The sequence below is a fragment of the Hyaena hyaena genome, unplaced genomic scaffold (genome assembly GCF_003009895.1).
Source record: "Hyaena hyaena isolate Hyena2069 unplaced genomic scaffold, ASM300989v1 scaffold_23, whole genome shotgun sequence".
Classification (NCBI taxonomy): domain Eukaryota; kingdom Metazoa; phylum Chordata; class Mammalia; order Carnivora; family Hyaenidae; genus Hyaena; species Hyaena hyaena.
The window spans coordinates 787,833-813,692 of record NW_024080655.1 but is presented as its reverse complement, the minus strand read 5'-3'; the positions used below and the strand labels follow the sequence as shown (position 1 = coordinate 813,692).

The 25,860-nt window shown below is 41.7% G+C and overlaps 2 protein-coding genes across 3 annotated transcripts in view; both read right to left on the bottom strand.

Annotated features, from left to right (window-relative positions):
* Positions 1-13,046, bottom strand: part of AGBL2 (ATP/GTP binding protein like 2) — a 47,246-nt gene extending 34,200 nt beyond the window's left edge. The window contains exons 1-6 of the mRNA XM_039226697.1: positions 13,036-13,046; positions 11,929-12,153; positions 10,329-10,411; positions 8,073-8,207; positions 2,617-2,670; positions 1,716-1,898 (exon numbers count right to left, since the gene is read on the bottom strand). Coding sequence (XP_039082628.1) covers positions 1,716-1,898; positions 2,617-2,670; positions 8,073-8,207; positions 10,329-10,411; positions 11,929-12,153; positions 13,036-13,046 — 691 coding nt within the window. The remainder of the gene's footprint in view (positions 1-1,715; positions 1,899-2,616; positions 2,671-8,072; positions 8,208-10,328; positions 10,412-11,928; positions 12,154-13,035) is intronic.
* A 183-nt stretch (positions 13,047-13,229) lies between these two features.
* The window catches only part of FNBP4 (formin binding protein 4), a 38,667-nt gene continuing 26,036 nt past the window's right edge, over positions 13,230-25,860 (bottom strand). For both annotated transcript variants that reach the window (XM_039226738.1, XM_039226739.1), the window contains exons 15-17: positions 24,921-25,264; positions 17,026-17,183; positions 13,230-14,285 (exon numbers count right to left, since the gene is read on the bottom strand). In XM_039226738.1, coding sequence (XP_039082669.1) covers positions 14,195-14,285; positions 17,026-17,183; positions 24,921-25,264 — 593 coding nt within the window. In that variant the 3' untranslated portion in view covers positions 13,230-14,194. The remainder of the gene's footprint in view (positions 14,286-17,025; positions 17,184-24,920; positions 25,265-25,860) is intronic.

The following is a 25,860-nucleotide window of genomic DNA, read 5'->3' as shown; positions in this document are numbered from 1 at the left end:
CCCATGAACTGCAAGATTATGACTGAAGCTGAAGCCGGACGCTTAACTAACTGAGCCACCCAGGCGTCCCATATTGCATGTTTATACACTAGTAATGAACTATCAGAAAAAAATTTAAGAAAATAATCCTATTTACAATTGTATCAAAAAGAGTAAAATACTTAGTAATAAATTTAACCGAGGAAGTGAAAGACCTGTATATTCAAAACTGTAATACATTAATGAAAGAAATAAGACACAAATACATTAAAAGATATTCCATGCTCGTGGATTAGAAGAATTAATATTTTTTAAATGTCCATACTACCCAAATCAATAAACAGATTCAATGCAGTCACTATAAAAACTCTAATGGCATTTTTCACAGAAATGGAATAAATAATCCTAAAATTTCTATGGAACCATAAAGACTCTGAGTAGCCAAAGCAATATTTTTTATTATTTTTTTAATGTTTTATTTATTTTTGAGAGAGAGAGAGAGACAGCAGGAGCAGGGGAGGGTCAGAGAGAGAGGGAGACACAGAATCCAAAGACAGGCTCCAGGCTCTGAGCTGTCATCACAGAGCCCAACAACGGGGTTCAAACCCACGAACTGCGAGATCATGACCTGAGCCGAAGTCAGACGCTCAACCTACTGAGCCACCCAGGCGCTCCAAGACTTTGAGTAGCCAAAGCAATCTTTGATAGACGTAGGCATCCCAGCCATTAGCAAAGTCTCCACTTCAATGCGACCCAGTCCTGAAACCCTCATATAATGAATGCTGAAGATTGTATCTGCACCAAGAGCAAACAAATGACCAGCAATCCCACAAAACTAGTCTCCACCATTCCCACAAAAACACTCCAACAAACCCAAAATACAATTAAAAACAGTCAAACCTGGGGTGCCTGGGGGACTCAGTCATTATGCATCTATCTGACTTTTGGCTCAGGTCACCCTCCCAGCGTTCATGAGTTCGATTCCCACATCAGGTGCGCTCAAGTCCCACTTCATGTGAGCACAAGCCCTGCTTCAGGTGAGTACAAATCCCACTTCGAATGAGCCCTGCTTCTCTCTCTCTCTCTCTCTCTCTCCCCCCCTCTCTCCCTGCCCCTTCTGGGATTCTCTCTGTCTCTCTGCCCTTGTTCACTTGCGCCCTTTGTCTCTCTCTCTTGAACAAAAAAAAAAAAAGAAAAAGAAAACACAGTCAAAACTGGGGCGCCTGTATGGCTTGGTCAGCTAAGTGTCTGTCTGACTCTTGATCTCAGCTCAGGTCTTGATCTTCAGGGTCATGAGTTCAAGAGCTGCACTGGGCTGCACACTGGGTGTAAAGCCTACTTTAAAAAACACCAACAAGAAAATCTAACAACAACAAAACAACAGTAAAGACTATGTTCTGGTATATATAGTGTTCATCAGCTATACCAAGGCTCGTAAAAATACAACTCCTAAAACTCCAGCAGATTAATACTGAGGCAGATTTAAGTACTGATATATTTTGGCCTCTAGAAAGCTATCCGTCCATTGCAATAAAGCCTGAAGCATTTGAGCTTACACATTAGTGCAACTTTTGTACTTTGACCAGTGTATATCCGTCGGCCAGGGCTTAGTCATTTCAGGATGAGCTACCAGATGTTGAGTCTGTCCTGCTGTGTGCCCCAGCCTGCTGGCCTTCCTAGGTTTTCATAATAACGTCTGTCAGGACAGCAGGACCACGACACAGAAGTCACATTACCAATATGATGAAGGTCTTCCTTGATGACCTCACATTCTATCGGCCACCTCGGAGCCTGCAGCAGCCCGCCACTCGAGAAGAAGGCAAAGAGATCTCGGGGTTCTCGAAGACATGGGTTGACTTTGCCAAAATCATCGTGAAGAAGCTGCCTGCTCTTAAGTGGTGAACGAAGCATAAGGGTATCTGCAGAGAGGAAGGGAGGGAGTGAACAGCTTTCTTTTCCTCCCTGGGGACTTTACTGATCAACTGTGACAACTAAGTAACTTGAAGCAATGTATTAAAATAAGAGCACAGGTGCACAATCCTATGAGAGATGCCTCCTTCACGAAGGAGATTTAGTCCAGCATCAACATTATGAAAAGTTACATTAAAATCTTGCGTAGTCTACTAAATATTTAAATGTAAAGCTTTAGCGTAAGTTAGAAGAAGAAAATTTTTTGTTTTTGAAATCAAATTCTGTCATATGATTTTTGCTTAGAGAGAGGCAAAAGAGGAAACTTTCATTTCACCCGTTAGCATTTTAGAGAAAAGTACATAAGACTTTATTAACGACACTAGTAACTATTAACTAATTTGTAGAAATAATCTACAAATTAACTTTCAAATTCAAAATATAATGGTTGGTAGGACAGAGAAAGTAATGAAGAGGAGTGAGTGGGGGCAGGAGAGAAAGATGAGCTCTTGGGAAAAAGAATAAGAGAGGAGGAAAAGAGGCTCCCAGGACAGAGAAAAAGAAGGGAAATGAGAGGAGGAAGGCAAAGAAAGGAAAGGAGAGGGGGAAGGAAAGGCCAAGAGCCCACGGGTGTGGTGAGTGCCGGATCCGGAGGGGAGAGCAGTGAGTGAAGACAGGTCTCCAGGAAGCAGCAGCGAGAGTTTTCGGGCCTGGCAGGACATGGGATACCTCTGCTCACAGCTTCTGTCTGACTGCGCACGAGTGACGGTACACAGGCGGGCCCTGGAAAGAGGAAGGAGGTGGCATGGTCTGTCTTAGGGATCTGTGACTCTCTTTTCTGCCCTTCCCCTACCCCTTTCCATCCCCCACCCCCATCTAGGGCCCCATTTTTCTTCCTTTTTTTCCTTTTTTTTTTTTCCTCTAAAATTTTTTCTTTTTAATTTCAGGGCCCTGTTTTTTCTGTCTTTTAATGTTTTCCCTAGTTTAATTAGGGGAGGGAGGCCACAGACATTTGGAAAGATGGTGAAGCTGCTCAGTGCCACATCAAGAAATGTAAACCAGTATGGGGCGCCTGGGTGGCTCAGTAGGTTAACTGTCCAGCTTCGGCTCAGGTCATGATCTCACGGTTCGTGGGTTTGAGCCCCGCATCGGGCTCTGTGCTGACTGTCAGCTCAGAGCCTGGAGCCTATTTCAGAGTCTGTGTCTCCCTCTCTCTCTCACCCTCCCCTGCTCATGCTGTCTCTCTCTCTCTCTCTCTTTCCTAGAAATAAATAAAAATATTTAAAAAAAAAAAAAAAAGAAATGTAAACCAGGATGACAAGGAGACACCACTTTCTTACCTGACAGAAAAACAATTTATGTGCTTTCACAATCATTCTGGCACAGGTGTTAACTAAGCAAGTACTCTCAGAACCTGCTGGCAAGTGGGCAAATCAGTGCAAACTTTCTGGAAAGCAGTTTAGCAGTTTATCTACTAAGATTTAAAATACAGATACCCTTGAGCCAGCAATCCCATTGCTAAGAATTTACTTCATAGATATTCTCACGAAAGTTCAACAAGATACATATATGGGGCTCCTGGGTGGCTCAGTAGGGTAAATGCCCGATTCAGTTTGGCTCAGGTCATGAACTCATGCTTCGTGGGTTCAAGCCCCATGTCGGGCTCCGTGCTGATGGTGTGGAGGCTGCTTGGGATTCTCCCTCTTTCCTTTTCTCTCTGCCCCTCCCCTGCTCGCTGTCTTTGTCTCTCTCCCAAAATTAATAAATCAACTTAAAAAAAAAAGTTACACATACTAAGATGCTCACTGCGGCAATGTTCAAATAACAAAATGTGGAAACAATGAAAGCATCCATCAAAAGGGAAGTTAAAATAATTATGACATATTAATGAGGTGAAATACTGTAGGTGCCCTTAAAAAGATGAGGTAAAATTGTGTGTGTGTGTGTGTGCGTGTGTGTTCATTTGAAAAGGCTCTATAAGGTGTATTATTAAACAAACAACAAAATCAAAGTAGAGTATTATAGTACTGTATATAGTATCTCCTGTGAGCAATTAAAAAGACAAGAATAGGGGTGCCTGAGTGGCTCAGTCTGTTAAGCGTCTGACTTCAGCTCAGGTCATGATCTCAAAGTCTGTGAGTTCAAGCCCCGTGTCGGGCTCTGTGCTGACAGCTCAGAGCCTGGAGCCTGCTTCGGATTCTGTCTCCCTCTCTCATTCTGTCCCTCCCCCGCGTGTGCTCTGTCTCTCTCTCTCAAAAATAAACAAACATTAAAAAAAAAAAAGAATATCGGGGCGCCTGGGTGGCTTAGTCGGTTGAGCGTCCGACTTTCGCTTAGGTCATGATCTCTCGGTTCGTGGGTTCGAGCCCCGCGTCGGGCTCTGTGCTGACTGCCAGCTCAGAGCCTGGAGCCTGTTTCGGAGTCTGTGTCTCCCTCTCTCTCTGACCCTCCCCTGCTCATGCTGTCTCTCCCTCTCTCTCTCTCCTAAAAATAAATAAAAAAAAAAAAAAAAAAAGAATATACAGATACATGAGGATATATGAAAAGAATCAAAACAACAGTGGCTTTATCAGGAGTGGGGCACGGAGGGCTTTTAGTTTTCCTTTTCTGCTTTTTTCCTACCATTTGAATTTTCTTTTTTTTAAATTTTTTATATAGTTTATTTTTGAGACAGAGAGAAACAGAGCATGAGCGGGGGAGGGGCAGAGAGAGCAGGAGACACGGAATCCGAAACAAACTCCAGGCTCTGAGCTGCCAGAACAGAACCTGATTCGGGGCTCAAACTCACGAACTGCGAGATCATGACCTGAGCCAAAGTCAGATGCTTAACCGACTGAGCCACCCAGGCGCCCCTACCATTTGAATTTTCTAACCTTTACATATATTCCTTTTCTTTTTTCTTTTTAATTTATTTAATTTTTAAATGTTTATTTATTTTTGAGAGAGAGAGAGAGAGCAACCAAGCATGGGCGGGGGGTGGGCAGAGTGAGAGAGAGAGAGAGAGAGAGAGAGAGAGAGAGAGAGACAGAATCCAAAGCAGGCTCCAGGCTCTGAGCTGTCTGCATAGAGCCCGACGTGGGGCTCAAACTCACAAGCCGAGCCGTGAGATCATGACCTGAACCTAAGTTAGACGCTTAACAGACTGAGCCACCCAGGTGCCACTTTTTTTTTTTTTGTAAATAAGCAGATGGTAACCCATTCCTTTTTCCCTTTGTTCTTTTCTGGTTAAAAAACCCAACAGCATATGAGGCATAGGAGCACATGTACCCCAATGTTCATAGCAGCACTCTCCACAATAGCTAAAACATGGAAAGAGCCTGAGTGTCCATCAACAGACGAATGGATCAAGAAGACGTGGTTTATCGATACCATGGAATACTACATGGCAATGAGAAACAATGAAATCTGGCCACGTGTAGCGACATGGATGGACCTTGAGGGTGTGATGCTGAGCGAAATAAGTCAGGCAGAGAAGGACAAATATCTTATGTTTGCACGTATAGGAGGATTAGGAGGAACTTAACGGAGGAACAAGGGGGAGAAGAAGGGGGAAATGGTGAGGGAAAGGGAGAGAGGCAAACCATGAGAGACTCTTGAATGCTGACAAAAACTGACGACTGATGGATGTGGGGGGAGTGGAGGGATGGGCATGGAGGAGGGCACTTTGGGGATGAGCACTGGGTGTTATGTGGAAACTAATTTGACAATAAACTATTTAAAAAAAAAAAAAACACCCAACAGCATAAAAATGTTTTGCGACAAAGACGGTGGAAAAAGATCTTCACTCCAATGATCAAAACGGGAAAAAAGGTCTGGAGTCTGGCTGCCCTGAAGATCATTTTTACTTAATACCACAGAGATCCTCAATTTACTACAAGGATCCTGCATTTACAGCTGCCTGGTGCTGTGACGCTACCCCTGCTGTGAACAAAGCGGCCGGCAGCAGGGAGGCCCAGATGAGCCTATGGTAGAAGGAGGCTTCGCAAGTCAACCCCACACGTTCCTATTACCAATCACACTCTCAACGGCATTCACATCTGCTGCCTCTACCAGCTGACTTTGTATTTCATGTTTTTTACTGTATCCAGCCTGACCATCGTTTCTTATGAATGTTCTCTTGAGTGTCAGTTAAATGGGGCAGGAGGAAACTGAAGGGTGTGGGGCGATCTGCTGGCTCCAGAGCCATCCCACCCAGATGAGTCTCCTTTGCTCAACCCCTGCCTTTCTACTCCCCAGCAGGAGCCCTGGGACACAGAATGGAAGAGCCCTCAGGGCACCGGGGTCTGCGCAAACATATATCTGAAAATGGAAGTGCTGCCATCAAGGGTTACACACTGTACTAAATCTCCCAGGTATTGTCAAATTGCCTCCCTAAGATAGTCTACCTACTGGGGCGCCTGGGTGGCTTAGTTGGTTAAGCGTCCGACTTTCGCTCGGGTCATGATCTCGCGGTTCATGGGTTCGAGCCCCGCGTCTCGGGCTCTGTGCTGACTGCCAGCTCAGAGCCTGGAGCCTGTTTCAGTCTGTGACTCCCTCTCTCTCTGACCCTCCCCTGCTCATGCTGTCTCTTTCTCTCCTAGAAATAAATAAAACATTTAAAAAATTAAAAAAAAAAAAAAGTCTACCTACTCACATCCCTAACAGCAGTGTAGGCATGTTCCCTCATACCCTGACCTATATATACCAGGCGTCATAAAAATAAGGTTTTTTGCCCAAATCCCATAATTAAAAAAAAAAAACTGTGCCTGGACTTGTTGATCTGTATCTTTAATTGGAGGTGAAACTGAGCATCTTTTCACAAGCTTATCGACTGCGTTTGTTTTTAGGAAAGGCTTGCTCATGTCTTTCGCCCATTTTTCTATTTGGTCATCTTTTACATAATGATTTGTAAGAACTGTTATGTGAAGGACTGTAATCCTTCGAAATGTTTGTCGCAAACTTTTTTTTTCAGTTTGTTATTTTGCTTTCTTCATGGTATTTTATGGCTTTTGGGTCTTGTGTCATTCAAAGGTTTTTAAGTAGAAAAAGGACACAATCAAATTTGCATATAAAAAAGAATAATGCTGTGTGGAAAATGGATTGAAAGGGGTAAGCATGAAACAAGAGAAGAATTCAGGAAACCAAATATTGGGGCTGTTTCAATAGTGAGAGATGATGGTAGCTTGAACTAGGATCAGGGGAGGATGTGGGGAAAAGAAAAAGTGAACTGACGTTTGGTTGGATATGTACTGAGGGAGATATTCAACTGCATACCTGCCCTTAGGTTCCAGAAGGAACCTGTAAAATCCTTGTGAAAACTTATTTTTGCTTAAGCTAGCTGAAATTGGTTTTCACCACTCTTTTATTTTAATTTTTTCTAATGTTTATTTATTTTTGAGAGAGAGATAGTGAGAAAGAGAGAGGCCATGAATAGGGGTGGGACAGAGAGAGGGAGACATAGAATCTGAAGCAGACTCCAGGCTCAGCTGTCAGCACAGAGCCTGACCTGGGGCTAGAACCCATGAACTGTGAGATCATGATCTGAGCCAAAGTCAGAAGGCTCAACTAACTTGAGCCACCCAGGCACCCTCTGGTTTCCACAACTCTTATGCAAGGTGCCTTAGCAAATACATCCATCAAAACTGTGTAAAAATCAATGTGCTACTCTTGACCAAAGAGTCTTAACAAATTTTCCAACATTTTGAAGAAAAAGATAATCCCGAAGGTATAGTATTTTAATTTAAAACCTATACTCCAGGGGCGCCTGGGTGACCCAGTCAGTTAAGTGTCCAACTTTGGCTCAGGTCATGAGCTCACAGTCTGTGGGTTTGAACCCCGCGTCAGGCTCTGTACTGACAGCTCAGAGCCTGGAGCCTGCTTCAGATTCTGTGTCTCCTTCTCTCTCTGTCCCTCCCCTACTCGCTCTCTGTCTCTGTCTCTCAAAATAAAATAAAGACATGAAAAAATAAAATAAAATAAAACATTACCTTTCTGTAATGCCAGTATTGTTAAAAAAACAAACAAACAAACAAAAAACCTATACTCCAAAGTGGATCTAAACAGAACATTTTTGAGCGATGTCAGAAACAGTGGCTGAGGCTGCTTCTCTGGCTTCTCTCGAGTTCAGCCTTATTCTCCCAAATACCTGAAAGAGTTGCTCAAGACAGTAAGCTTTCTGGGGTCCACATGCAGTGATTATTACTCACATAGAAGCTTCTCCTTTTGCAGAGGGTCTGGTATCATATCCTCTCTTTCTCCAAAAGAGCCACTCAACAGGTATCGAGGATTATTCTTCCAATCGTGCTGGTGCGTAGCTGAGCTTGGTAAACTACCTCTCTGAGCTATGAATAGACAATCAAAGGTGTTGGAAGACTAGTTCATCACTTGTAACATCCAGGTTAATACCAAAACCACTACTACTACCCAAACTGCCACTACTTCTGTCACCAGCCATCACCCACTGCAGGCTTTTACAATGAATACGTCCCATGTTCCAAAGAGCTTTCATATTCTGATTTACGTGAGCTAAGCACCATTTTCTCCATTTTACACTGAGGAGAGACCTGAGAAGCAGCATGGTACAATGGAAAGAGAAAGGTGCCCAAAGCTGCTTTGTCTTGAGGATTCGGTTGAATCTGGGTAACTGGAAATTCAGTTTTCAACAAATTATCACTTTATTATTATTTTTAAAATGTTTATTCATTTTTGAGAGAGAGAGAGAGAGAGAGAGAGAGAGAGAGAGAGAGAGCAAGCAGGGAGGGAGACACATAAGAGAGGGGCAGGCTCCAGGCTCCGAGCTGTCAGCACAGAGCCTGACGCAGGGTTCGAACCCACGAACTGTGAGATCATGACCTGAGCCAGTCAGACAGAAGCCACCCAGGTGCCTCACAAATTATCACTTTAGAAATGAAACAATAGGGGCAACTGGGTGGCTCAGTTGGTTGGGTGTCCGACTTCGGCTCAGGTCATGATCTCACAGTTCGTGGGTTCGAGCCCCATGTCAGGCTCTGTGCTGGCAGCTCAGAGCCTGGAGCCTGTTTCAGATTCTGTGTCTCCCTCTCTCTCTGCCCCTCCACTGCCTATGATCTGTTTCTTTCTGTCTCTCAAAAATAAATAAATGTTAAAAAATTTGAAAAAGAATGAAACGGTTAATAAGAAAGTTTAACAAGGTTGATAGAAATAGGGGCGCCTGGGTGGCTTAGTCGGTTAAGCGTCCGACTTTCGCTTGGGTCATGATCTCGCGGTTCGTGGGTTCGAGCCCCGCTTCGGGCTCTGTGCTGACTGCCAGCTCAGAGCCTGGAGCCTGTTTCAGTCTGTGACTCCCTCTCTCTCTGACCCTCCCCTGCTCATGCTGTCTCTATCTCTCTCCTAGAAATAAATAAAACATTAAAAAAAAAAAATAAAACATTAAAAAAAAAAAAATTAAAAAAAAAAACAAAAACAAGGTTGATAGAAATAAAATCAATATTGAAACTTAGGAAGAGTCAAAATTTTTAAAGATACCATTTATGGTAGCCTATCAATATGAAGTTCCGTGATGAAATTATAAATCTTTATTAGGAGGGGCACCTGGGTGGCTCAGTCGGCTGGGCATCGGGCTTCGGCTCAGGTCATGATCTCACAGTTTGTGGGTTCGAGCCCCGCGTCGGTCTCTGTGCTGACAGCCAGCTCAGAGCCTGGAGCCTGTCTTCAGATTCTGTGTCTCCCTTTCTCTCTGACCCTCCCCTGCTCATGCTGGTCTATCTCTCTCTCTCAAAAATAAATAAAAAACATTTAAAAAAATAATAAATAAATAAATCTTTATTGGGAGACATTAAACAAGACCTATGTAGATGAAGAAATGGAGTACATTCATAGACTGCAGAACCAGTATTAGAAAATTCTCATTTCTTCTGAAATTTGATCTATAGATTCAACACAATGGAAAAGGCAAGAATAGCCAAGAGACTGAAGAACAAGATGGAGGACATGTCTTTCCAGATTATCAAGGCTATTTAAATACCATATGGTATAATTAAGAAAGGGTGGTGGTACTGGCCCAAGGATAGACAGACCCTTTTAATTTTTCTGAGAGAGAGAGAGAGACAGCATGAGCAGAGGAGGATCAGAGAGAGAGGGAGACACAGAATCTGAAGCAGGCTCCAGGCTCTGAGCTAGCTGTCAGCACAGAGCCCGACGCGGGGCTCGAACCCACAAACCGTGAGATCATGACCTGAGCCCAAGTCGGACGCTTAACTGACTGAGCCCCCCAGGTGCCCCGACAGACCCTTGTATACACACCCAAAAGAGGTGACATGGAGCAATGGAGAAGATGAAGGAAGTGCTTTTCACTTCCTTCATCTTTCCCTCATGGTGCCAAAACAATACATCATCAGTTTATCCAAGTGTAACTCTCCCAGTTAATCACACCATTTAGTCTATGAAGGAAGGAAAGGTGATGTTAGGTAAGAATGAGATATTACCTTTAAAGTAGCCATAGTATTGAAGATGATGGTACATAAAGTCTTCATAGGGATCAGGAAGAGTCTGTGAAAGGAAAAGCCATCTCAATCAGGAAAGTCCTTTCAAGTAATACTGAACTCTTAACAAAAGGCACACAAGGGGTGCCTGGGTGGCTCAGCTGGTTAAGCGTTCGGCTCAGGTCATGTTCGGCTGAGGTCATGATCACACGGTTGGTGGGTTTGAGCCCCGCATCGGGCTCTGTGCTGACAGCTAGCTCAGATCCTGGAGCCTGCTTCAGATTCTGTATTTCCCTCTCTCTCTGACGCTCCCCTGCTCACGCTGTCTCTCTCTCTCTCTCTCTCTCTCAGGAAATAAATAAAACATTTTATTTATTTTTCTAATATTTTTTATTTATTCCTAGGAGAGAGAGAGACAGCATGAGCAGGGGAGGGTCAGAGAGAGAGGGAGTCACAGACTGAAACAGGCTCCAGGCTCTGAGCTGGCAGTCAGCACAGAGCCCGACGCGGGGCTCGAACCCACGAAACGCGAGATCATGACCTGAGCGAAAGTCGGACGCTTAACCGACTAAGCCACCCAGGCGCCCCATAAATAAAACATTTTTAAAAATTAAAAAAACAGTGCTCGCTTCGGCAGCACATATACTAAAAATTAAAAAAACAAAAACAAAAGGAACACAAGAGTTGTTTGTTGCAAAAGGACTGTATACATGAGGGCTTCCGTAAACAAACCAAGTGAAAGACATGCTTCGTGCAAATGTTTCTATCTTGGGGATCAAGATCTCCTGCCAGAAAAAGGTGCCACCAGAATATAACTTCTGATCTAGTAGTATTGGATTTCTGTGGCGTTCCTGGAGAGGGGAGTGTACCGACCTGCTTTACCTCTGTTTCCAATGCTGGGAACATGTTACTTCTGCATGGTATGGTGAGGACAAGTCAGTGACACCGGCATCCAGCCACAACCCCTGCCCAATATCCAAAAGGGCAGCTGATTACACAGAAGCTAGAAAACCAGAACAGGACAACTGAAGAAAAACCTGCCGATATTCTCCGCACCCTCCTCCACCTGCGCGGCTCTCACGCGAACTTCAGGAAACCCTGCTGCGTCGCTCCCCCTTCCCTGCCAACCCAGCCTCTCAGACATACAAGCACCTGGCTACTGGTTCCCTCTCTGAGGCTCGGAGGCACACCTGAGGAATTAGGGGGGGCGGCTTGTCTTGCAGCCTCCGCCTCCCGAGGCGCCGGGACCCTTGCTGGTCCCATGCTTCTCTCTCCTAGGAGGGAGATGCTCACCACCGGGACGCAACAGGAAGAAAGAATTGGGAATGGGGGTGGAGAGGATCCGACGGAGTCGCCTCGGGGTAGATAACAAAGGTCAAGGGCCTGTAGTGCAGGCCTCCCAAAGCGGAACTCGAGGATTCAGGGCTTCCAGGTGCCGGGGAAGGTGATGAGGGGCAGTTTCCCAAAGAATCTGGGAGAGGGCATGGAGATTCCCTAGAAGGGCAGGGGGAAGGGTGCGATCGCCTCCGCTCCCCGGCCCGTCCGGGTGTGTGCGGCGCCTTCGGCAGCAAAGGAACCTAAGCCAGGCGGGAGGCCACCTCACTGCAGGGACAGCGGCCCAACCGCGCAGCCCGCAAAGAACACGATAGCGGTGCTCGCCTGCCAAGGTTTTCTGCTGCTAGCGCCCCGGTAGCCTAGCAACCACTGGGCGGAAGAGGGAGCGCAGGATGACCGGGCGCTTCCGGGGAGCGAGGCCCCACCCCCAGGGCACGGGGAACCTGGGAAAGGTCGACTGCGGCCGGCCTCCAGCCTTTCAAACTCTTTGCTCCTTTCATGCAATGAACCAAATAGATTGGTGAATACAAAACTTATTAGTGGTCCTCGAAAATATACCAAACTTCCTTTACCTTTCCTTAGCTTTTGGTAACTGGTTAAGTTTGCTCAAATGGAGCGGTTTTCCCCTTTCCTTTGACCTTAGTCTCCCAGCCCATAGCTAGAATTGAAAAACTAGAAGAAAAACGGAAACCACACGTTAACCATCAAGTTTTGATTTTAGAAAGTGCTCCATTCTGGCGGCGTCTGACTTCGGCTCAGGTCATGATATCACGGTTCGTGGGTTCGAGCCTCACATCAGGTTCTGTGCTGACAGCTCTGAGCCTGGAGCCTGCTTACATTCTGTGACTCCCTCTCTGTCCCTCCCCTGCTCATGTGCTCTCTCTAAAATAAACATTTTTTAAAAGAGTGAGAAAACATTCTGGTGCTCTGCAACAATTCCTAAACATCTGGAAAACTGCAAGGCAATCAAAGCTTTAATTGCTAGTTGGTAGCATTTCTAGAAATTTGTTCTATATAAGTTACAAGAAAAAATATATATACAAAATGTTACTCCCAACACTTGCATTAATTGTAAATAAAATCTAATACACTGATACACGGGACACCCAATAGGTAAAACTCAATGATCTGCATACAAATGTGTTGGAACAAAATTCAAACTATTAATTGTCGTCTTTGGTTCATTTTATACAACTATTACCAAAGTAGGGATTACTTTTATAGTCAGAAGGAATAAAGCAATCTTAATGTTAACCACATTATATCATTTCCAAGATTTTAGGTCAAATGTTAGCTAATTATTATAGAGTTCAAGCTCGAAAATTTAAGTCACAGCACCTTCTGGTGCTAGAAAAGCCTATTTTCTCATTCTCACCCTGTCCCCATAGCTCTCCTACCCACACTGACTCAAGATCCTGCTGCTCTTTTTCCGGAGAGCTGTTCTCTTCAGTGTTTACGCATGCGTTATGCTGTATTTGATACAAAAAAAAAAAAAAAACTGGACTTAAAAGTCTTGATTGCACAATCATGAAATAATAGGATCCAATGGAAGTTAAAAAGGATGACCAATCAGAAGTATAAAAAAAGCTTTATTAGTGCATATATACAAATTTACAAGGTCAGAAACTGGAGAAATACAAACAGCTTTAAAACACAATTTGCCTTTTCTTCAGTTTAAAGTGACTTTTACCTGATTGTGATACGATAGAAGGTACAGAACAGTAAACTGCATTTTAAATACTGGAATTTTATGGAGAGTACATTCACATAAAGGGAGGTGAATTCTAGAACAAGGTAAGACAATGGAGACACAATACATACAGTGGCTCTTGTTACATTTACTGCCACATATGTGAGGGGGGAATCCTCAAAATAAAAGATACAAACACCTGCTGCTGCCTGTATTGAGATTTAAATATGCCACTAGTGTGTGAAATGACTGAGCTATCAGTTCTAGAATTTGTGAGAAAGAACTCTCTAAAGAGTGTGGCCATCTGTCAGCACAAAGTAAACACCTCAATATACCTCAGCATGTTAGGGGTGGCAGAAGAAGAGGTCAGAGATTCCCATAATCCCAGTCAAGCAAAAGAGAATACAGAGCTGCCTTCTTAATTGCACTTGTTCTGGAGTAGAATGAGAGAGAGCCACACTAGGAACTAAATGAGCCTCTATTAAACAGGAAAATCCTTCATTTTTTTTTGTCAGTGAGCCCTCCACTGAGGTATCATATTGAATCACATGTTCCCGATCACAAGTTAATGTACCTAATATGCTGAGTTTGCCAGTGTGAAAATAAAGGCAGCCATGTCAAAGCACTCAGTCAACCTCACCTCACCCTTCAGCAAAACAGAAAAATTGCATTTCACAAATGTGAGAACTTTGTATGTCTATGCTTTTGCCCAGGAAATTTATATGCTCTCCCTCATAACGTTTAGTTTATTGACAACAGTAAAACTGGTTAAGACTCTGAACTGAATGCACCAGAAAAAAAAAAAAAATTTATAAAAAAGCACCCCCTTCCCCCGTGCCCCAAACTATGTGTTTGGAGCCATTTTCCTTCTCTTCAGTCTTGCTCGCCAATCCTCAGGAAGTGCTTCAAAATTAGCATTTCTCTCTGCCATGCCACTGTGAAAACAACGTACAGATTAACTTCACTGGAAAGAAAAAAATATGAAACTTCATTTCCCAAAAGCCACTAACACTTTCAATCTGACCCATCAACAGCTATGTTATTAAAATGCTTCAAAATGTTCTCATGGGTGCCTGAGTGGCTCAGTCAGTTAAGCATCCGACTCTGGATTACAGCTCAGGTCATGATCTCATGAACCGAGATTGAGCTTCCAAGACTAAGCTTCCGTGCTGACAGTTTGGCTTGGTCTCCAGAGACTTGTTCCTCCTCTTCCTCTGACCCTCCCCCACTCATTCTCTTTCTCTCTCTCTCAAAAATGAAGTTTTAAAGAAAAGTTTCTCAGCTAAGTACCAGCACAGTCTTCATCAAATTTCTTAATTCTGATGGGTCAACCAAAGACATACTCTCTCTACAGTTTTATGAATTTGTGAGTGCATGCTTAGTTTTATCTATCTCCAGTAACCATTAAAGCCACACTCAAGAAATACAACTCTTATGAAAGTTTTTCTTGGCCACAAAGAATTACAATTCTTTAGGAAAGATCTATTTTTACCTTCAACTTACCATCAGAGACCTTTGGATATAATGTTTTTGAAATTCTCTTTTGAACAGTTCTATTTGTAAGGATTGATATCTCTTAACTTATTCAATCATTTTCAAAATAGACTAAAACTCAGATCCTATCTTATAATTACCAGAATAGGCGCATTGGATCCATCTTGTAAATGTTTATAAATCTAAAATAACCTAAATACAGTATCTTTTGTGATTCTCCACCTATCATCTTGAAATAGTTTGTTATTTCATCATTTTAGGAAATAATCATTACTCAATTCCCAGCAATACCAAAAAAAAAAAAGACTAAAATAATAAGAAAACCAAATAATGGAATCACCTACAGGGATGAAGCAAAAATGCAAATTGTCAATAAGAGCCCCTCCGGTTTTCTTATTGTGTTGCCCCCAAAAAGCATGCAACTTTTCAAGGAAGTAAAAAGTCCAGAGGCCACACCTTCATAGTGCCCCCTCTCCACCAAATACTATTACTATTTGGTAAGTAAACTCTAAGTCCCCAGCGGAGCTTGAATTCACAGCCCCAAGACCAAGAGTTGCATGCTCTACCGACTGAGCCAGCCAGGTGCCTCTGCTTTGCAAGTGTTAGACAAACCAGAAGATAAAAGCATTTTACAGACAGTGGCACTGTACATTCTAGTTATGATGGTAATACTTATTGGGTAAGTAAAATTTCAGACTATGGGTGTGAAAAGGACCACATCCTAGATGAATTTTCTCAAATTTCAAATTGATGAGCGAACTGTGTATTTCTAATAACAAAAAAGAAATATAATACCCAATTATTCTGTAACAAAACCCAGGGCTATGTCATTTCCCTAAAACGACACGACAAGAATCTTTTAGGTTTTATGATGTTGTATGCTAAAATTAATTTCAGAGGGTTATAAGTAGGCAAACGCTGAAAACAGGTATATAATGACTAGAGGAGTAGATATTTTAGGAACAATTACGGTGACCATTTCAATTGGTATTTATGTGTCTAAAAATAAAAATGTTTTCAAATTAGGAAACAAAAGATGGCTATCCTTTTCCAAGTGTTTTTGTAAGTACTGCATTTATGAATGTTATGAATATAAGAACCAAAAGCAACGATAGGCTAGAACCTATGAAAGATTAACCTGAAATATGGCGGCACTACTTATGAGATGAGTATTTTCCAGATTATGCTGTAACAATTTAATAATTAATTGCCTTCAAAGAATGTTATTCATTTTAGTCTGGACACCTTTAAAACCAAGAAAATAAAAAAATTCTGAGTTACAGATGTTTAAATTCTTTGAAAAATCTCTAACAAAGTTTTCTTCCATTTTTAAATCTTTTAAGTAAGCTATGCACTCAAGTGGGGTTTGAACAAAACCTCAAGATTAAGAGTTGTATTCTCTACTGACTAGCTGGTCAGGGACCCACTCTCCTCTAACTTTTGTAAATTACTTGTAAAATAATTTTTTTAATGTTTATTTATTTTGAGAGAGAAGCACATGTGCGTGGGGGGAGGGGGGAGGAGCAGAGAAGGAGAGAATCCCAAGTAGGCCCTGTGCTGTCAGCAGAGAGCCCAACGTGGGGATCTATTCCATGAACAATGAAATCATGACCTGAGCTGAAATGAAGAAATCAGGATGCCTAACTGATTGGGCTACCAGGTACCCCTGTAAAAAAATATATTTTTTTTAATTTATAAAAGGGTCTATTGGATCTAAATGGTAAATGGGACATATATTTTTCCTGGTATGCTAAGACAGGCATATTAAAGACAATCTTTTTGCTTAAGAGGAACAATCAGTAGGATAAGGTATTAAAACTCTGATATCTCTGGGGCACCTGGGTGACTCAGTCGGTTAAGTGTCCAACTTTGGCTCAGGTCATGATCTCACAATGTATGGGTTCGATCCCCAGGTCGGGCTCTGTGCTGACAGTGTCTCACTCCCTCTCTGCTCCTCCCTTGCTCTTACTGTCTCCTTCTCAAAAAAATAAACAAACATAAAAAAATTGAAAACTCTTGGTATTTAATTTTGAAAAAGGGTAGATCATAATTTTTACAGGAAAATAAACATCATTATGAATTATAAACTTTTAGATAAATTTATAAAATATATAAAAAATTAAGGACTGTGATTTAAAAAATACCACAACAAAACCCACTCATCTGTGGGCTTTCATTTACCTGACCAGCTGCTGCTGTTTCCACTCTTCAATTCGCTTCTGTGCAGTTGATTCCCGGTCCTCTTCACTGGAACTAGAGTTCTCCTCTTCATCTAGCTCACGCTGGATACTCTGCCACTTCTTTACCAAAGATGGCATTTTGGTTTTACTCTTCTTTGCCTAGAACAAAGGGTAAAGGTCAGAAGGAAGAAAATACATAAAATATGGAAATGAGATCCACACAAGATCAAGATTCTTCTTAGATCTAAGGAATATGTGGACTTTAAAATCAAAAGGACCAAAAACAAAAAAAACCCCAAAAGGACAGAAACACAAAAAATACTATTTTAAGTTCTTGCCCAAAATTTCTACCAACTGTAACGCATTGTTAAAAATCTAAAAACTGGGGGGGACCTAATAAATGTGTTTTTATGAAATTAGGTCAGAAAAATTTCCTTTAGGCTCATTATTCTATGGAATTCAAAACTGTTGCCCTTATCTCATAATTACAGTGTTTCCTCTTACAAATTTTAATTAGATGCAGTGTTAACATCAAGTGTAAAACAGAGCTGAGAAACAAATGACCAGCTTTTCTGGAAAGAGCAGCAAACTCAATGACAACAAATATTTAAAAAGGACATATATCAAAATTTTAATGGATAAGATTAGTTCTAAGAGGAGATCTATGTATTTGCTTATTTGTCTCCCTAAGCCCATTCCCCCTTCTCCAGCCCTCCAGAAGGGAATCTCCACAAAAACAGAGATTTGTTTGATTCACTTCTGCACCCCCAGCCTCTGAGGAGAATGCCTGACAAATAATATGTCTTAAAAATATACTTGTTGAGGGGTACTTGGGTGGCTCAGTCAGTTAAGCATCCAGCTTTGGCTCAGATTATGATCTCAAACTTCATGAGTTAGAGGCCCCACATCAGGCTCTGTGCTGACAGCTTGGAATATCGAGCCTGTTTTGGGTTCTCCATCTCTCTCTGCCCTTTCCCCACTCATGCTTGTGCTCTCTCTCAAAAATAAGTAAACATTAAAAATAAAAACAAAAAAACCTGGTGTTTAAAAAGAAAACCAAAAAACAAAAATCAAATTTGTTAAATCTGTGGTTACGTGAAATTCGAGGGCTGCTGTATTAGACATTAATTGGAAGGGCAGCAGAGCTGCGTGCTTGCAGACCTGGCCAGGTTACACGAGAAACACGACAACAAGCGACTGAGTGATAGGTGTGACTAACTGGTGCTGTGCTCATCTTGGACCAGGTATGGGGGCACAACCTGTGTTTCTTGCCACACTTGAGAGACAGTTCTTGATTAATTCCCTAACATCCGAAGAAATAAGTTTTATATTTCCAGTCTTTATTATTATTTTGCTCTCTGCTCAATACCACACTGTGACTGTGATTGACAGTTCTTAACTATCTGGGGAAATGAGTGCCCCATCCGTTGTGCTTATTATATCTTTAACCACACGCACCTCCCCACACTCCAGGCTGTCACTTCACCTGTGGTTCAGCCACACTCACTGCATATACACCCTGCCAGTAAGCTCCACAATATCCCATCCGGGGTTAGCATGTAAACAACTGAGTAAAAAGTAACATGAATTAATAATGGTCACATGTGCACAGAGGGCTTGGTGAGGTATGTCCTCTCAATGAACACTAGCAAACATCACTAAAAACAAAAGCTCTAGGTAGTCACTATTGCTTCCTTTTGACTTCTACAGGGTTTTATGGAAAAAAAAAATTTTTTTTATCACATTTGATTCCTGTCATGGGAAATTAAATTATGTTTTAGAAACTATTTATTGCCAATCACATCCAAAACCATGGATAAAGAATTATACTGGCTGTTTTTTTTTCTTTTTAAAGTTCATATATTTTGAGAGAAAGTGCAAGTTAAGAGAGGGACAGGGAGAGAGGGAGAGAATCCCAAGCAGACTCCGCACTATCAGCACAGAGCCTGAGACAGGGCTCAAACACAAGAACTATGAGTTCATGATTGGAGCCAAACTCGGACGCTTAACAAACTGAGCCACCCATGTACCCGTGGCACTGGCTGTTCCAGCACATTTTTATAGGGGAACATGCAGTCAGATGAATAAAAATGCAACAACTAGGACTTGTCTTCTAGCTTCTCTTCTCTTCTTGCCACTTTAATGAATATTGTGCACCCCTAGCTTATTTTCTAGTAAGTTGCACACAAAAATTCTTCAGCAAAAAGATGGAGAACATCTGTTTCAAACAGTCTTAAACATCTGAGGCATTAAGTACATTATTTTATATTCTTTTAAAATGGCTTATAACAGAGATAGATTATTTGTTCTAATATCAAGTATGTAAAAATGACATATTAACAAGTTAAAACTCTGAGTTTTCTTAAGTATTATTTACAAGTTCATAAAAGCATGACTAAGAAATTGCTTACTGCATAAAATCTTTGAAGGATTAAAGGAAGAGTGTCAAGGAAAGCTTCATAAATGATCCCCAAGCACTGGTTGTTCTAACATTTAATTGTGTAAAGAACAAAAGGAATGGGACTGGTAGACAAAGTAAAGACATGGAGGTAGTCAACAGTATGCTGGCTCAGGAGAACCATATGTGCTATAGTATAGACCTTGACACTATAGTTAAGACACTGTTCTAATTATTATTATTGATTTCTATAATCTGTAGTTCATTTCCAGATAATTTCTTAAACCATCATACTAACTTGAACAAGTGGTTTAAAGTGGAAACATATTGTCTATTTTGTGTGAACACATAACTCATTCAACAAGGTTCCTTTTGGGGCACCTAGGTGGCTCAGTTGGTTAAGCGTCCGACTTCGGCTCAGGTCATGATCTCACAGGTCGTGGGTTCGAGCCCCGCGTCGGGCTCTGGGCTGACAGCTAGCTCAGAGCCTGGAGCCTGCTTCCAATTCTGTATCTCACTCTCTCTTTGACCCTGCTCTGTTCATGCTGTCTCTCTCTCTCTCTCAGAAATAAATAACAAACATAAGATTTTTTTTTCTAAAAAGGTTCCTTTAACCATGGTAAAGCAAATGAATTTGTCCTTTGATCCCTGGAGAAAAGATTCTAGTTGGGGCAGATGATAAAATGCCAATACAGAGGAAAAGCTGATGAGCAACTCTGGGTAATCAGGGCATTCACAAGTGGCCACTGAGTGTGACGTGACATCAGTAAAATGGAGACCATGAAGATCCAGGCCCTGTTTACCCATAGAAACATTATGTAAACAAATACAAACAGACTGGGGGTGCCTGGGTGGCTCAATTGGTTGAGCGTCCAACTTCGGCTCAGGTTATGATCTCACGGTTCGTGAGTTTGAGTCCTGCGTCGGGCTCTGTGTTGACAGCCAGCTCAGAGCCTGGAGCCTGTTTCAGATTCTTTATCTCTCTCTCTCTCAGAAATAAATAAAACATTAAAAAAAATTAAACAAAAATACAAAAGAAACAAATACAGACAGACTAAAATCACTTTATGGGAACTCTGGAAACAAGCTGAAGATATGCAGCAACCAAGAGAACACTCAAATCAAGAAGCAGCCATGCTGGAGACACCTGCCTAGCACAGCTGCCAGAGCTTGGGACTCTATCTCAGTATTTTAAGTTTAAGGCCCACATTAGGTGTACAGGAGACATAAAAACAAAACCTTCAAACAAAACAAAACAAAACAAAACAAAACAAAACAACAGTCACACTCAAAACAGTAGGAAATTTTATGGCGTATTTGCTTGCCCTTGCCCCACCCTCTCCCATATGGTTGGGGTGAAATGGCCCAATTCTCAGTTCCCTCCCTCAGGAGGGAAGGAAAAGAGTAAAACGTTCTAGTCTGTCTGTGGCTGCGTGCGGAACTGGATTCTGCACACTGCCTAACTCAGACCTCAAACAGCAATGGCGTATATTTTGGATTTCAGGTTGGAAGCCATGAAAGGGCAGTGACAGGTACTGCAGTACTGTGAAAACCAGAGAGAAACTGCAGTATTGTGGCTACCAGGAAGCAAGAGATTATGGACAGAGGGATACTAAACAACATGGAAAGCTCCTAAGAAAAAAACAGGTGTTAAGACTTAGGAAAATGAAAATTAGGGGCGTCTGAGTGGCTCAGTTGGTTGAGCATCTTGGTGGCTCTTGGTTTCGACTCCAGTCATGATCTCATGATTCGTAGGTTCGAGCCCCATGTCCAGCTCTGCGCTAATAGCACAGAGCCTGGTTGCAATTCTCTCTCCCTCTCTGCCCCTCCCCTGCTTGCTGCACACAAGTTCACTCTCTCTCTCAAAATACATAAACATAAAAAAAAATATTAATAAAATTAAATGTATACAGATGAGGGGCCTCTTGGATGGCTCAGTCCATTGAGTGTCTGACTCTTGTTTTTGGCTCAGCTCATGATCCCAGGGTCGTGGGACTGAGCCTAGTGTTGGGCTCCATGCTGAATTTGGGACCTGCTTAAGATTCTCTCTCTCCCCCTCTACCTCTCTCCTGCTTGTACGCTCTCTAAAAAATAAATAAATAAATAAATAAATAAATAAATAAATAAATAAAAATTAAAAATCTATACAGGGGATACAAATGCCCAGAAAAAGCCCAAAGAGATATAAGCCTTCATGCTGGGCTTATTAATGAAGAGCTTTCCACAAAGAGAATGCATGTGCAAAGACTGGGAGAGACAGCTGTTTCTCAAATGCCTAATTTTCAACAAAGAAAAAAATCACAAAGCACACATAGAAACTGGCAAACATGTCCCATTCAAAGGAACAAAAATAAATCTCTAGAAACCAACCATAAATACATCCTTCACACTTACTAGACAAAGCCCTTAAAACAGTTGTCTTAAATGTGCTCAAAGAGCTAAAGAAAAATACAAGCAAAGAACTTTTAAGGAAACCAGGAAAATTATACATGAATGAAATGAGATTATCAACAAAGAGGTAGATAGAATAAAAATGCAAACCAAATAGAAATTCTGAAGCTGAAAAATGTGAACTGAAAAATTCATTAGCTTAACAGCCACCTCCGATAGGCAGAAGAAAGGATCAGCAAAACTGATGGAAGGTCATTTGAAATTATGGAGTCTGCAGAGCAAAAAGAAAAAGAACGTGAACCACACTGAATTCTACTCCTGAAATCAATACTGCACAGTATATGTTAACTAATTAGAATTTAAGAATTTGAAGAAAATAAATACAATTGTACATTTTCAGAGATTAAAAAGAAAAAGAATGAGGCAAAGTAAACAGAATCTAAGTAATTTATTATACACCATTAAGTGGACTAATATATGCATTATAAAAATCCTAGGAGAATGGAAAGAAAGAGGCAGAACTTATTGTAGGAAGTAAAATATTTTAAGTTGCAGCACCTGGGTGGTTCCATCAGTTAAAGGTCTGACTCTGGATTTCAGCTCAGGTCATGATCTCATGGTTTGTTGAGACAGAGCCCTGCATTAGGCTCTTAAGTGACAGTGTGGAGTCTGCTTGGGATCTTCTTTCTCCCCCTCCTCCAATCTCAAAATAAATTAACTTAAAAGAATAAAAGAATAGCCAAGGGGTATCCAGGTGGTTCACTCAGCAGGTTGAGAGCTAGACTCTTGATTTTGGCTCAGATGATTCCAGGGTCATATGGGACGGAGCCCCAAGTTGGGCTCTGCATTGAGTGTGGAGCCTGCTTACGATTCTCTCTCTTTCTCCCTCTGCCCCCCTCCCCTGCTTATGTGTGTGCTCTATCTCCAAACTAAATTTAAAATTAAATAAATAGCCAAAAACGTCCCCAATTTAATGAAGACATGGATATACATATCCAAGAGGCGTAACAAACTCCAAGTAGAATAAGCCCCAAAAGATCACCCTGTGACACATAACTTGTCAAAAGCCAAAGAGAATCTTGAAAGCAGCAAAAGAAAAACAGCTTGTTATATACAAAGGATCCTTAGTAAGATTATCAGGATTTCTGTAAGAAATGGTGCAGACCAAAAGGCAGTAGTATGGTATATTTAAAATGATCAAAGAAAAAAAGTCACTCGAGAATTCTATTCCAGGCAACACTTTACTTCAAAAACGAAGAAGAAACTGGGGTGCTTGGGTAGCTCAGTTGGTTAAGAGTCTGGCTTCGGCTCAGGTCACGATCTCACGGTTCGTGGGTTCGAGCCCTGCATCGGACTCTGTGCTGACAGCTCCGAGCCTGGAGCCTGCTTCGGATTCTGTGTCTCCCTCTCTCTCTCTGCCCACCCCTCCGCATGCTGTGTCTCTCAAAAATAAATAAACGTTAAAAAAAAAAAGTTTTTAAAGAGGAAGAAATTAAGATACTCCTAAACAAACAAAAGCTTCAGGAGTTCATTATTGCTTGACCTATCCTATAAGGAATACTCAAGGGAGTCCTTCAAGTTGAAGCTAGGGAAGCCTGGATGGCTCAACTGGTTAAGCATCTGACTTCAGCTCAGGTCACCATCTCATAGTTTGTGGGTTCGAGCCCCACATGGGGCTCTAGGCTGACAGCTCAGAGCCTGGAGCCTGCTTCAGATTCTGTGTCTCCCTCTCTCTGCCCTTCCCCCGCTCACCCTCTCTCTCAAAAATGAATAAACATTTAAAAAACTTTTTGAAATGAAACGATGTTAGATAGTAACTTGTCATACAAGAACACAAAGTTCTCTGATGATGGTATATATATGAACAAATATAAAAATCAGTAGGATTGTAATTTTGGTTTGTAACTCTTTATTCTTCTACAGAATTTAAAAACAAAAGCATAAAAAAATAATTATAAATGGTAACAGTAAGTCCTTCCCTCTCAGGAACTACTGATAATTGGTAATTTACTGATGTAAAAAACTCTCCAATTAAGAGATGTATTCTTCCAGAATGGATTTAAAAAAACAGAATGGAATGGGGTACCTGAGTTGCTCAGTCGATTAAGCATCTGACCACTGATTTTGGCTCAAGTCATGATCTCACAGTTCAAGGGATTCAGCCCTGTGTCTGGCTCTGGGCTGACAGTGTGGAACTTGCTTGAGATTCTCTCTCCCTCTGTGCCCCATCTGTGAGTGCGGAATCTCCCTCAATTAAATACACAGTTTTTAAAAAGACATAAAAAAAAACAAAAAACCCACAACTGAAGTGGTGAGGTCTGCAAGACATTAATTTTCTATCTAAAGATATACACAGACTTAAAGTAAAAGAACAGAAACAGATTCCATACAAATAATAACGAAGAGAAAACAAGGGTTAACATTAATATAAACGAAACAAGTCAAAAACCGTTAGATGAAAAAAGATGGTATATGACAAAACTGTAAACCTAAATAAATGATTACTTATGATAGTATCCAACAGAATAAAGAATAATACCTAACAGTAAGTGTAGGAAAGGAAGCGAAAGACTTCTACACTGAAAATTACAAAAACTGCTAAAGGAAACCTCGAAGACCTAAATAAATGAAAAGAATCCTGTGTTCACAGACTGAAAAATGCAATATTGTTAAAGTGGCAATGTGACCCAAACAATCCAGAGATTAAAAGTGATCCTTATCAAAACTCCACTGCTTAAGTATAAAGATGAATAAATCCAGATCAAATTACAAAGGGACCTGAATAGACAATATTGAAAAATATGTACCCAGGGCACCTGGGTGGCTCAGTTGGTTAAGCATCCGACTTTGGCTCAGGTCAGATCTCACGGTTCATGGGTTCAAGCCCTGTGTCGGGCTCTGCGCTTACAGCTCAGAGCCTGGAGCCTGTTTCAGATTCTGTGTCTCCCTCTCTCTCTGACCCTCCCCTGCTCACGCTGTCTCTCTCTCTCTCTCTCTCAGAAATAAATAAAGCATTAAAATCTTTTTTTTTTAATGTTGGTTTTTACATGAATATCACTTCAGTAATAAAAATTTTTAAATAAAAACCTGGGAGAGATTTACTGTACCTTATCTTTCTTTCCTTTTTTTGTCTTCTCAGGTGGTGGCATTTTGGGAGCTGGTGGTGGTGGTGGTGGTGGTGGAGGTGGAGGAGGAGGTGGTGGTTCAATAATGGCAGTGGTAGGCACAGCACCTCGGGCCTGAACTGGCTGTAATGTGGGAGCAGTCACTGCCATTGGAACAGAACATTCGGCATAGCTCATAATTGAAGGAGCTGTTGCCAGTCCTAGGTAATTTGACTGTAGGGTCATTCCTCTGGCTTGATGACCCATTCCTGTTACTGGATGGCTAACAGATAATGCCTGGTGTCCAATTCCTGCTGACTGGTGTCCAATCCCTGCTGCCTGATGACCTAACATAAAAAACATAAAACTATTAAAAAGGACACTCTGACAAAGCAAAAACAAAAGATGGAAAGGGGGTTTGGGGTTAGATACCCTATAAAATGATGACAATACACATATTCTCCTCAAAAAACATAGCCACATTTTCTGTCAGCAAAATATTTCTGAATACCTTAGTATTAAGGTACTTTTGTTTTTCCTTAAAAACAAACAAACAAAAAATAGCTCTAAGCCCAATGTGGTGCTTGAACTCATGACCCTGAGATCAAGAGTTCCATGTTTAGGGTGCCTGGGTGGCTCAGTCGGTTAAGTGTCCAACTTTGGCTCAGATCATGATCCCACGGTTCATGGGTTCGAGACCTGCATCTGGCTCTGTGCTGACAAGCTAGCTCAGAACCTGGAGCCTGTTTCGGATTCTGTGTCTCCCTCTCTCTGACCCTTCCCTGCTCACACTGTCTCTCTCACTCTCTCTCAGAAATAAATAAAAAACATTAAAAAAAAAAAAAAAGAAGAAGAAGAAAAAGAGCTCCATGTTCTGTTGACTGAGTCAGCCAGGCACCCCAGCATTAAGATACTTAAATTATCAAAATTACTAACGTCATGT